Here is a 13,579-nt window from a genome sequence, read left to right as displayed (position 1 = left end):
TTATCAGTTTACCAATATCTCCCTCCTTATTCTGATGCGTGAATCCATTTTGTAATTTTATACACACCTGAGCACAGTGAGCCACTCATCCTTCCTGAACACTTTACTAAGGCAGAGGAGTAGCTGTAGGTCATAGTTAAAATGTTCAAGCTATCCTACATTTCAGACAAGAAAAAGTTTGTTTCTTCATTCACCCGGAATCTGAGGTTCGTATAGCAAATCCAGGGGTGAATAGATTATTACTGGTAGTAGTAATCTTTGTATTGAACTTAAAAGCTTACAGAATTCTTACTTGAGCTTTAATTCTCAAAATAATTCTATTAAAGTTGTCTTCATATTTCTTTTCTGTATGAGAAAAAGAATATAAATTCTTAAGTATAAGCACATTTTTGCTTACTGAATTTTAGGAGTCCAAAAGTATTCCTTATTTTGTAGAACAGTATGAAGTGCCAGTGAAGAATTAAATAAAAATTACCTTATTTGAATAGCCACTTTCTGGAAAGTGACACACATTTGGATAGTATCCTTCTCTTTGATTATGTGGGATACCCAGAGTGTCTTCTATATTTACTTTTTTATCTTTGAGAAAGTTTTACTCTGTTCACAATTAAGGGTTAGACTTCATGATCCCACTTCACTCTTACCATTTTAAAAGTTTCCCTAGAAATAGAAATTTTCCATAAATTGGACATCGTTTTGTTTATTAGCTAGAAGTGCTCATGGCAGCACAACTTAACCATCCAGCCAACTGACAGCAAATCCAGGAGGCATTGTCTCTTCCAGGAGGCCTCAGAGAGGACTGAATATATTAGACCGAATTTTGTTTGTACATCAGAGGCTCCCAGACCAAAAACTGTTATACCTAAAGTGCCTAGCATATAGGAGGCACTAAAATTCTCAGTATCTCAACTAATCCTTTCTGTCACAGAACACATTTCATGATGATTGGCAAGCCAGTGTTTTATTAAGATAGAACTATGTACAGCAGCCTTGGGAAACACTTTGTTTCACACTAGTGGTATGATGGGCATTTATTACCAAGATAACTTCAATGGAAAACTGGCTCAGAAGGTGGTTACACATGAATTTTCCTAGGAGTTGGGGAGAGCTGAGTGGTAGAAATAAAGAACCCCTGAGTGACCAGAAAGCAATTCCAATTTTCAGGTTACTGAGAAGCAATGGCTTTGCTATCCTTTGAGAAGCTGGAATCCAGGAGGAGGGGTGAGTAAAGAATGGTGTTGTGACAGCTTAAACCTAGCCACAAAACACCAGCATATTTTAAAGGGAAGGAGTGAACACACTTGGCAATAGAAGCTAAAAGTTGAGAGACTACAAATTAAGGCTCTGCTTGCTCAGCCAATGTAATTCATTCTCTAGTTTGGCACTGGCTACTCCATTATTTACCCTTGTACTGCTCCTATCTTCTGCCCCCCATTTAACCCATGAAAAAAGGTGATGGCACTTTCAGCTGCTGTAAACATGAAGCTGCTGAACAAATACTTCACATAAGGATCTTCACTGTGGCTTTCAATCTTCCAACTGTATTGTGGGATCTGCCCTGTGTCTACTTCAAGGTTATTGAGAGTCAGTCATCCCCTAGATAACAGCATGGTGTGAAAAAGAAACCTTAGAGACAGCAAGCTTGTTGTAGAATTTAACCTCTGATACTGGTACACAGTATTAGATGACATGGACTGTTATTCATGTGCTCAAAGGTTAAATTACCTGCATAAAAAAGTAAGCAACATCACAAGCTCCTTTCGTATGTTCACATTAATTAGGCTCACTTCAATGATAGAAAACTAAGATTCTAATTAATAAGAATTTAAACTAAAGAGATGTCCTGGATCCACTCCCAGCAAAGGTTAATAATGAATTCATGTGCAGTTTTCATATGTGACAGTTTTCTGTAAAAATGCTGTTTTCAATAAGCAAATTATCTATAGAGATAATTTCTAAAGAGTGCACGACAGTGACACTAATTTTTATTGGTCTTGTCCTATTGAGGAGAAGAGGCCTGAATCTTGCCAACTACTGTACTTTTCTGTAATTTCCATTTGTTGGTTTCCTCTTTATTTCTTCCTTTTTTCAAAGCTTGGCAAGTATAAAAGTTTCAAGAATCTGGACATGAATGCATTTTTTTTTTTACAAGTGTCAGAAGTTTTCCTTATATATTATTACTTACTCTGTATCAATAGGTTGATTCACGAAAGGCTGCAACAAAGCAAGTCAATCAGACGCAAAATAGGTTACTAGAAAAAAAAGGCCACAGTGAGAAAAGTGCTGAGTCCTGTGCAACGTGGAGAGAAGTGCAGGAGGAGGAGAAGCTGACGGGGTTGTTCAACAGTGAAACAGCACAGGTGAGAGGCGTTCTGTTGTTGTTGTTTCCCTTAATATTATATTAGAATATGCCCTTTGGGAATAAAGACTTTTATTTTCTCCTGAGGGCCAAGGTTGTACAGTTTTGTTAAATGAGAAAGGACAGAAAATATCCTATCCGGTGGATAAAATCAAAGCAGCCAAAACCAGTTATCATAGAAACAGAATGACAGTGAGCACACTTGCGTGCAGATCTGATTTCTTTCTTTAGCCCGAGAATCTAACGAAGTGCACTTGAATTTGTTATGCCGTCTACCATCCATGAGGGACTCACCGTATTCCATACTGTTACGTTGGCTCCTCCAGTCTAACTCATAAACAGATGTGAGAGGGTCCCTGTCACTGTGGTTGTATTTCAAAATGACGGACTTTTATATCATCCGATCATTTGTTTGGTTAGTGACTCACCTTTAGCAGATGCGTCATTCAAGCAACAGCAAAAGTCTTTCCTAATTGAACCTTTTTTGACAAGCAGAAGCATACAAGGTATTTATATCTGCAGTGAAAAAAAATTTTTCTCAAAATGGCTAACATTTTATATGATTTCAACATCATTTTCCAAATGGTTTCAGGTAGTTTACAATATGGAACAAGATAATGCCCCCATCTTCTATCTCCCCCCATGCACCCCCCCCAAAAAAAAACAATTGGTTAATCAGGCAGCTGGGATGTTAATCATTAAACTGAACACTGAATTTAGCTCTGAACTTCCTGGCAGCCAAGGCAAAAATTAGAAGCCTACAAGTTAGGCATTTCTCATCTAACTAGCAAGCATACAAGTTTATCTAGAGAGAAAAATGCTTTTTTTTTTAGTACTAATAGGAATCTCTTGCATTTATTCTGTTATAAAACCACAGTAGCATCATTTCTTTTATTTTATTTTCAAATTGATACAAAGGAATCTACTTCAAGAGGACACATTTATTTTATAGTTCCCATTTATAAAATTGAAGACAAATATTGCTTGGTGACAAAATTTAGATATTCTTGAGTGCTCTTTTTCAACCCTCCATTGTATAACTACATCATAATTTGCATATCCATTCTCCTATTAGTGGGTACCTGGGCTGCCCGTGTCTCAAGCCACCATGAATATAGTCGCTCTGAATATTCAGACACAAGTCCTTTTATGGATATGTTTTGTTTGTCCTGAGAAGTGGAATTGCTGGGTCATGGGGGCAGATGTATGTTCAACATTATAAAAAGCTGACAAATACTTCCCACTTTATACTCCCATCAGTAACGTATGTGAGTTCCAGTCATTCCACCTCCTCCCCACTATTTGGTGTTTGTCAGTCTTAATTTTAGTCAACGTGTGTATATTAGTATCTCGTGGTGATTCCAGTTATCTTTATCTGATGACCAATAATTGTGAGCACCTTTTCCTGTGCTGACTGCCCATTCATATACCTTCTTTTGTGAAGTGTCTTTTCAAGTTTTATCCATTTTTATTTGAATGATTGTCTTTCTATTACTAACTTGTAGGAATTCTCTATATATTCCACATATAAGTCTCCTGTCCAATGTCTGTATTGTGGATATGTTCTCCTAGTGTGCAGCCTGCCCATTCATTTACTTAACAGTGTCTTTGATGAGCAGGAAGTATTTGTTTTTATTTGAAATTCAGTTTATCAATTTATTATTTTTTTCTGTAAAGAAATCTTTGCCTATCTCAAGGTCACAAAGTTATTTTGCTATATATTTTTTTAGAAGGCTTATAGTTTTAGCTTTCATATTTGGGTCTATGAGCCATCTCAAATCAGTTGGGTATGGTGTGAGATAGGGGTTGAGGTTCCTTCCATATTGAAAGCCAGTTACCCCAGTACCATTTCTTAAAAAGATTTGATTTACAGCAAGTTCTGAAATTAGGTAGTTTAAGTCCTTCAGCCCCTTTCTTTTCTTCAAAGATGCCATGGCCATTTTAGTTCCTGGTCCCCTCCATAAAATTTAAGAATCACCTTGTCAGTTCCCACTAAACAGCACAATGGGATTTTAATTGGGACTACACTAAATCTAAGATCAGTTTAAAGGGAAATGAAATCCCAACAACATTGAGTTCTCCAGTGCATGAACCTGAGACTATTTGTTTCTTTCAACAATGTTTTGTGGTTTTTAGTGTAGATATCCTATACATCTTCTATTAAAAGTATTTCTCAATATTTTGGTTTTTAATCCTATTGTATATGTCATTTTTTCAAAAATTTTATATTCCAGTTATTTGTTCCTGGTATATAGAAATAAAATTGATTTTGTATATTGACCTTGTGTCTTGGGATCTTCCTAAAATTCACTGATTAGTTCTAGTAGTTCTTTTGTATTCTTAGGATTTTCTACATCATCAATCATGTTGTCTGTAAATAGAGTATTCTTCCTTTCCAACATGTATGCCTTTGATTTATTCCTTTCATGTCTTATTACACCTGCTGGGACCTCTAATACTGTACTGACTACTCAATATAGTAATGAGTGGGCATCCTTGTTCCTAATCTTAGGGGGGAAAGCATTCATTCTTTCACCATTAAGTATGATGTTAGCTGTAGGTTTTTCCTAAATACACTTTATCAGGCTGAGGAAATTTCGTTGTATTTATAGTTTGTTGAAGAATAAATTTTAGTCATGAATGGGTACTGTTTTGGGGGATGTGTCGAGATGATCATATGATTTTTCACCTTTACTAGTATAATGAATTGCATTGATTTTTGAATGTTAACATTTTATTTCTGGAATAAATTCCATTTAGTCATGATGTGTTGTCATACTGAATTCAATTTGCTATTTCTCCGTTATGGATTTTTATATTTACATTGTTGAGAGATAGTGGTTGGTAAATTTTCTTTTCTCTCAATATCCTTGTATGGTTCTGTTTTCCAGTCATTATATGTTACATTAGAGGGAAGTGTCTATTTTCAGAAAATGTCTCAGTAAGATTTGCCTTTCATAAAAATGACAGTTTAGAAAGAAAACTATCTAGGACTAGAGTTTTGTTGTAGTAAAATTTCAAATTATGAATTTACTCTCTATCACAGATAATAGTGATTATTAGATTTTCTTTTTCTTCTTGTGTCAGTTTTGGTAATTTGATCTTTCAAGGAATTTGTCCATTTCATTTAACTTGTCAAATCTGTCAGCACTGTGTAGTTCATGATATTCTCGTTATACTTTTAATGTCTTCTTTATCCATTCCTGATAATGGTAACTTTATTCATTTTGCTTTATAGTGACACTGTCTCCCCAGTCCTAAACCATGGAAAGCATTGGTCTTTTCTGCATCACTATAGTTTTGCCATTTTGAGCATGTCAGTATAAATCAGATTATACGCTATGTAACTTGTTGAGATTGGCTTTCTTTCACCGTAACACCCGTGAGATCCATGCAAATTTTGCATCTATTGATAGTTCATTCCTTTTTATTGCTAGGTAGTATTCTGAGGTATGGATGTAGTGTTGAAGAACATATGAGTTTCTTCCAGTTTTTTGCCTTTCACCATTTAGTATGACGTTAGCTGTAGATTTTTGGTAGATGTTCTTTATCAAGTTGAAGTTCCCCTCCATTTCTAGTGTATTGAGAGTTATTATGAATGGGTGTTGAATATTGTCAAATGCTTTTTTATATCTATTAATATGACCATATGATTTTTCACCTTTATACTGTTACCATGGTGGATGACACTGATTGATATGTGAATATTGAAACACTCATATTCCTTGAGTCAACCCCACTTGGTCATGGCGTATTATTCTTTTCATTTGTCATTGGGTTCAGTTTGTTAGTATTTTGTTGATGACTTTTACATCTCTAATGAAGACTGTTGGTCTGTAGTTTTCTTTTTATTTTATTGTCTTTTTCTGGTTTTGGAATCAGGTAATGCTTCATAAAATGAGTTGAGACATCTTCTAATTTCTGGAAGAGATTGAATAGAATTAGTGTTTCTTTTTAAATGTTTTAGAGAATTCTCCAGTGAAACCGTCTGGGCCTAGAGATTTCTTTTCCTTTTTTAACTATGAATTCAAGTTCTTTACTAAAACTATTCAGATTATCTATTTCAAGAGTGGACAGACTTTCCTATAAAGAGCCAGACAGTAAATATTTAGGTTTTACAAGTCATATAGTCTCTCTTTTGTTCAACTATGCATTGTAGTGCAAAAGCATCATATACAATAGGTAAACAAATGAGTATAGCTGAGTTCCAGCATAACACTTATGGCACTGAAATTTGAATTCCATGTAATTTTCAAGTGTCACAAAGTATTTTTTCCAGCCATTTAAAAATGTAAAAACCATTCTTAGGTGGCAGGTTCTACAAAACAGGTGTTGAGCTGGATTTGGCCTGCAGACCACAGTTTACCACCCCCTAATCTATTTCATCTTGAGTTATTTTTGATAATTTGTGCTTTTCTAAGAATTGGTCTGTTTTGTCCAAGCTGTTATATTTTTATTTGTAGAACTGTTCATAGTATTCCTTTATTTAAATTCTCTAAATGGGATTGAAGCCTATAGTAATATTTCTTTCCAAGTATCAGTAGTTTTCTCTCTTTTTTGGTCAGGTTTATCAATTTTATTGGTCACAGAGCCAGCTTTTGTTTGACTTTTCTCTATTTTTGTTTTGTCAATTCCATTGATTTCTGCTCTTATTTTTATTTCCTTCATTCTGCTATGTATTTATTTTCTCTTTTTCTAGTTGCTTGAGGTAGAAACAAGCCTCAGTTATTGAATTGAGACTTCTTTTTTAATATAAGTATTTAGTATTAGAGATTTTCCTTCTAACACTGTGTTAGCCATGTCCCATATATTTTGATACGTTTTCATTTTCATTCAGTTCAATATATTTTTAAGTTTCCCTTGGGTCTCTGACCCATTCCGGAGTTTTTAAAATTTTTCAAATGTTTGAAGAATCTCCTGTTATTTCTTTCCTTCAGCTTGATTTAGGTGTATTTTCCTTTTCTTTTTCTATTTCAGGTGGAAGATTAGGCTACTGATTTGAAACCTCTGTTTTTTCTAATATAAGCATTGAATGCTATAATGACCTACTAAGTCCCATTTTAACTGCATCCCGTAAATCCTTATATATTGTATTTTAATTTTGTACTTTCCCATGAGACTTCTTTTGATGTCTTGGTTATTAGAAGTGTGTTGTCTAATTTCCAAATGTTTAAAGATTTTCTATTACTGATTTCTAATTTATATTATTATCTGAGAACATGCTTTGTATAATTTTGTATTTGTTAAGGTTTATTACATAACCCCCAGGATACGGTCTATCTTGGTGAATACTCCAATTGCGATCGAAAAGAACATGTACCCTTCTGTTTTGGGGTGGAATGCTCTATAAATATCAGTTAGATCCCATTGGTTTGTGTGATCTAACCTTGCTGTTTTCGTCTAGTAGTTCTCTGTTAATTACTAAGACTGATGTTTTCTAGTAAGGAGGATTGTGAGCTGCTGCCCCTTTGCTGTCCCTTGCTTAATGCAAGGCAATGGTGGTCAGTAGGGCTATGTACCAGTAAAACTTTACTCACAAACAGGCAGCTAGCCAATGAGCCACAGTTTTCCAACCCTAGCCAGACTGTCTCTCCCAATCACAGCTCTCAGTAAACTGAAGACGGCTGGTGGTTAAATCCTTTGATGAGTGCCTTCCCATTTGACATCATTTGTTGTTGCTTAAAGAGAGGTAAGGTATTTAGGTTGCACAAGAGATGATTCTATCTTGAAATTTTAGTAGTTTGACTTCTATTCTTACCTAGACGGGGATAAACTAGATCATCCACTTCTACATGTAACTTATATGTAAATGCAGTTTAGGTTAGCTTGCTTGTGGCTCTCAGCCTTTAGAAATATGATTTGATGGTGTATTTCTTTTTCTTTGTGCAAGAACAATGCTTTGTGGGCCTATTGGAGTAACCATTAACTCATTTTGCCTTTAGTGAATTAAGCTGACAAAACTTTAGGAAAATTGCATTCATGTGACTTTGTTAGCTCTCAGGCAGTAAAGAGTAGTTTATAGTTATCTCAATAATTTATTTCTTTTTAATGGAAAAGCTAAAGAGCCTTCAAGACATCTCTTTTGACACAGTGAAACTGAAATTTGTATAAACTGCTTGATTCCTTTTTGCTTAGGAGTTTAGGGTGAGCATCTTTTCTTAGATAAGCTTCCGGACAAATAAAGATTTTTACCAGCTGTCTTCTCGAGGTCTGTTATGGGAAGATGTCAGTCAATCTCTGGTGCTCCGGCAGGAGGCTACAGGGGGCAGGCCACTAGCTAAGGCCAGTCTGTGGGTGCACAGCACTTGCACCACCATCTTGCTCCAGTACTTCTAGTATCTTTAATTATTACCGACCAAAAGTCCTTCTAATTATTACTGTCTTATCCCCATAAGATTAAGCCTGTTTCTTTTTCTTGCCAAAAAATTCATTTTTTCATATTCTATCCTATTTTTAGATGATAAATTATTTAAGAAATAGCCTACTTCTTGGTTTAAAAGAACCAATCAATCAAATTAACCAGATTTGGTCGTTTGATGCTGGTAAGTACTTTATAAACACTTAAAATCAAGAACCTAAAAATAACTTCTCAGGAAAAATAAAAAGCACACAAAAACTTGATCTTGTGTAACAAATTTTATTTAGCATTCTTATAGAGTACACAAAATAAACACCTGGATAACTCAAACCTAACAAACATATGTATTTTCTCATAGGAAAGCACAAGGAGAAGACAAAAACACTGTGAGTCTCAAGAATTTCTGAATGGAGTAAAAAGTTCTCCACAAACATCCAGCTGTATACAGTTCCCTAATTCATTTTATGAACCCCATCAAGATTTTACCAGTCCAGATATGTTCAACAAGTCAAGCTCTCCATCTTGCTACACGTACACTTCTACAACTGGTATGGAGGTCACAGAATTAGATAGTTCTACAGGATTTTGGCTTACAATTTCCCAGTTTACTCTTAGTGAAGAGATAAAGGCAGATGTATATTATTATGGCTTCACCATTCTTCTTCTTTTGATATTAGTATGTCTTGCTTTATATTTTCTCTAAAGATATCAAATAAAATCCTTTTGCTAATTTAAGTTTCCAGTTCTTCACAGAAATGTTGCATTCTTATTTCAGGCTTTTCTCCCAGACATTTTCAAGGTAAGTGGCTTATAAAAAGAGGAATGCTTTATATTAGAGATGGTGTAATGACAGAGTTTGGAAAATACTTTTTAAGGTTCAGATCACCTAGGAAATCTAGAAAAGGGGGACAGAGTTTGGAAAATACTTTTAAGGTTCAGATCACCTAGGAAATCTAGAAAAGGGGTTAACTTTTTTTTGATCAAAGGAGAAATCTGAAAATTAAAATGTTAATAGGGACAATTTATCTTAGAAAATTTTTTTAAATACATAGATGTTTCCAAAAATTTTATATACGCTGATATACTATACAGCTATCTTCTAAAATATATTACTAAAAGCTAGGCACATTTTATGAAATGTGATTAATAATTTGCTTACCTTACTACAATATGGACATTCACCAAATATGACGTTAAAACTCTGTCTACTAGTCAGTAGTCCTCTCAACCACTGAAGATTTTAAAAAGAGAAGAAAGGGAGCAGTGTCAACATGATTACATATTACAGGTACTCCAAATAAATTTTTCTTTTTGAGTGCATTATATTTTTATGCCAGATGGTTTGCCTTCTTAATTTTCTTTTGCAAGAGTAAGAGGAACATCTCCTGAGCCAATACCAAACTACTAAAATGCTGAATAACAAGGGGAAACCAGTATGGATTTCAAGGTCTATACCACTGATTTATATGCAAATTATAGGCCCCTTTAAGAATCTGATAAAAAGTATGCACCTTCTCTACCCCCAAAACAGATGTACACAAAAATAACTCCATGGGGTTCACAGACCCTCCCTAAATCCATTAATCACAAATTAAGAACTCCTGCTATAAAAGATATCCTAGGCTCTTTAAAATTTAGGTCTTAATTCTGATCTTAATCACCAATAGTAGGGTTAATTCTCAATCCATTAATTACAAGCAGGAGGCAATCCATTTTTAAAAATTAAATGAATTTTCATTATTACAAAAGAAAGCACATGTTCCCTTAAGAGTATCTCTATAATTAGACCTAGTATTTTATGATTTTATATAAGGTAAATTGACATCTCTACCTAAATTCTCCACTGTTAAACTGCCACTAGCACCAGCTGCTATCTCTGATCACAAAAATCAGGAGGTAATACCAAGGAAGTTTTTAAAAACTGAAAGCTGCAAGTCATTTTGTATATAGATGCACATACGGTTAGTCATATGTCCATTGTGCCCTAAGATGAGTGCTAGAGAGCAAGTGACTGCAGACAGGAAGGAAAGCAGACTTCTCATGTATACAGTAAATAAAGTGTCATTGACTTAAGAGTGTTGTGAGTTATTTAGATCATAAAATGCATTCTTCTCAATATCGAAAGTAGGATTATTACATTTATTCTATACTTAAATATAGCCTGAAAAAGTAATAGGTACTCTACAGTACTAGCTCCCTTTCACCTTATTGCCACCATTACTCCCACTCGGATGAGTTTACAGAGTTTGCATTGTGGTTACATGAGATATTTACAGAAAGATTCCAATGTTCCATCAGTTTAATTTGTTATGCATCAATAAACAGTCCATGAGTATATGCTAGATACATTTTCCCACTTCTTGGATACTTTAGGACATTTATAAATTCATTAGTAACCACGAAGAAATAAAATACACATTTGGAATGAACTGTTAAAGGAGATAATGGCAATAAAAGATCACTATTGATTTTAGATTGTTTAGATTTCAAATATGCATATTTCCTATGCTGTTAGTCTTACTGATATTTTTATTTTTACCTCATATAAACATATTTGATGGAAAGGCTGTCCACACTGTGAATTATCACACACTTGATCAGGAATGGCACCGTCAAGTTGATAGGCATAACAAATTCCACAATCCATAGAAAAATCCTTCAAGAGAAAAGAAATATTGGGGGATGGGGTGGTGGGAAAAAAGAAATATTTATAAGAATACACAAGGTGAAATTAAAAAGTGAATAATATGGTATTAGATACTATTAAATTTTTATAAAGGTAACTATATTGCTGTTACAGAAAATACAGTCACATCACTATTTAACACCTTAGAAAAGCTATCTGTAAGAGAGGGCTGCCTTTTTCATCCAATAAATAATATACATATACCAAAAAGCAGATTCTACTTTTGGCTCACAAGATGTTTTGGGCTTAAGTAATATTCCCACTGTGTACATCAGTATAATGCCACTGCAGTATGCAAAGACAGGAACTGACATTAGCTGGTGATTATACTAAACTTCAAAATTCTGCAACTAAAGGAAAAAGACAAAAACATCCCCACCACTTTAGTAGTCTACATTCTTAGCAGCTTTGTCAAAAATCAATTCTTAGTTTATTTTTGCAGTGTAGTAGTGTCTATTCAATTTTGAAAAACTATGCTGCCAACCTTCACAAACACTTGTTTCAAGCTAATTAGAACTTTATTTCAGTCATCCATAAGCAGATAGTATAGAAAATCCAAACATCTCATTAGCTACATTGGACCTTTCCCCTATTTTTAATAATAAAGATGTCATTAATCACTTTACTGCTACAATGACCATGAAAAAAGTACACTTATAACCACCAATCAAAGGTTAACAAGTTCTTTGATGCAACTGCCACTTGCAGTTCAGAAGTCCATTATAATATTCTTCCAATTCCTTCCCTTTCAGCCTCATTTTTCTCTGGTGCCTAAAAGAACATTTGACTCTCATTATACAACACTATTTGGAATATCAAAGCACTGATAAGACTTACAGATTTTTCCAGGATAGCACGAGCTGGAAAATCAATTTCTAAAACGTCTTTCAAATTTTGTAACAGGCTATTTTCTGGATCCCTGAAAACATGAAAAAAACCTGTTATTAAATTTGTAAAAATCATAGAAAAGTAACAATTATATTGCAAAGATACCTACCACAAATGTATGTTTCTGCTCAGCCTAATTCCCAGGGGTTTTACCACTTCAAATATTTAAAAAAAAAAAAAAAAAGTTTAATAATTTAGGGTTTGCTGCTGTCATTTTGTAAAGTCACATTTGGCACAGAATTTGTCTCTTTTTATTGAGCTATAATTGATAACACTGTATTACAGATTTAGGTGTACAACATAGTGATTTGGTATATGTATATATTGCAAAACGACTACAAGTTTAGTTAACATCTATCATGCAGTTACAAAGATTTTTACTCTTGATGAAAACTTTTAAGATCTAATCTATTAGCAACTTTGAAATATACATAATATTTGTTAATTACAGGATTTGTTTCCTAAGTACGTGATTAGAAAATCTAAATCATATATATTATATATTAAAACACAGAAGTACACAGTTCACAATGAGACATTTTCATTTAAGATGTTTACCATTAATATATTAATGTTAGAATATTTAATTACAATTAATTAATATTTAATTATAATATGTAATTACAATTAATTATTTGTCTACAGTGGTAGACAAATATTTTATAATTCTGTTAAAAATATTTAAACCTGAGATCTCATACCATGGTCAGCTCCAAGAAAACAGCACTCAGGAAGCATAGTAGGATGCCTGGGGTCTACTTCTATATTTATCGAAGCATTATTCCCTAGAATAAAAGAATATTAAAGCTTTTAGAAGTAGAACAGATAATGAAACAAAAAATAAAGGAGTATTTGTCTGGGTACTTATTTCATTGTATACCCAAGGAAAGATTAACTAATTGTATTATATATATAGTTTTTTATAAAGGTAAATATACTACTAATTTATAATTTAACAAAAAGAAGTAATTTGAAAATTTTGATCATGACTAAAGATTTGGGGATCCCAAGTTTCAAAAAACAGAGCCAATCCATAAGTTAATATGATTAATTTAGATACGAATTCTGCTCAGAATTGCATTAAAGTTTGAATAAAAATTTTCTATGGAATGATAAAAACCTTTAATATATAAAAATTACAAGTCACAAGTTTAAGAAATAATCTAAATGATATCGTAATATTCTTGAAAAGTAATAGAACAAACATAAAAGACTAAAAATACAATAAATGGTAAAAATAAATGTTTAAGATTTGAGTTTTATAAAAACATTTTCTGAAATCTTTATC

At 33.5% G+C, this 13,579-nt stretch overlaps 2 protein-coding genes across 8 annotated transcripts in view; one reads left to right on the top strand and one right to left on the bottom strand.

Annotated features, from left to right (window-relative positions):
- Nucleotides 1-9,448, top strand: part of VRK2 (VRK serine/threonine kinase 2) — a 125,222-nt gene extending 115,774 nt beyond the window's left edge. For 3 of the 5 annotated variants that reach the window (XM_029231588.1, XM_029231587.1, XM_029231586.1), the window contains 2 exons: nt 2,199-2,360; nt 9,076-9,420. In XM_029231588.1, coding sequence (XP_029087421.1) covers nt 2,199-2,360; nt 9,076-9,420 — 507 coding nt within the window. Of the gene's footprint in view, nt 1-2,198; nt 2,361-9,075 lie in introns of all 5 variants that reach the window. The other 2 variants (XM_029231589.1, XM_029231585.1) reach the window with 2 other exon arrangements.
- FANCL (FA complementation group L) overlaps nt 7,283-13,579 on the bottom strand; it is an 80,093-nt gene continuing 73,796 nt past the window's right edge. For all 3 annotated transcript variants that reach the window (XM_029231590.1, XM_029231592.1, XM_029231591.1), the window contains 6 exons: nt 12,993-13,076; nt 12,401-12,446; nt 12,241-12,322; nt 11,257-11,373; nt 9,877-9,948; nt 7,283-9,524 (listed from right to left, as the gene is read on the bottom strand). In XM_029231590.1, coding sequence (XP_029087423.1) covers nt 9,489-9,524; nt 9,877-9,948; nt 11,257-11,373; nt 12,241-12,322; nt 12,401-12,446; nt 12,993-13,076 — 437 coding nt within the window. In that variant the 3' untranslated portion in view covers nt 7,283-9,488. The remainder of the gene's footprint in view (nt 9,525-9,876; nt 9,949-11,256; nt 11,374-12,240; nt 12,323-12,400; nt 12,447-12,992; nt 13,077-13,579) is intronic.

The sequence above is a fragment of the Monodon monoceros genome, unplaced genomic scaffold (assembly GCF_005190385.1).
Source record: "Monodon monoceros isolate NGI ecotype Baffin Bay Population unplaced genomic scaffold, NGI_Narwhal_1 Super_Scaffold_19, whole genome shotgun sequence".
Taxonomy (NCBI): domain Eukaryota; kingdom Metazoa; phylum Chordata; class Mammalia; order Artiodactyla; family Monodontidae; genus Monodon; species Monodon monoceros.
Note: the sequence above shows the minus strand (reverse complement) of the source record. Positions and strands in the feature narration are given on the sequence as shown.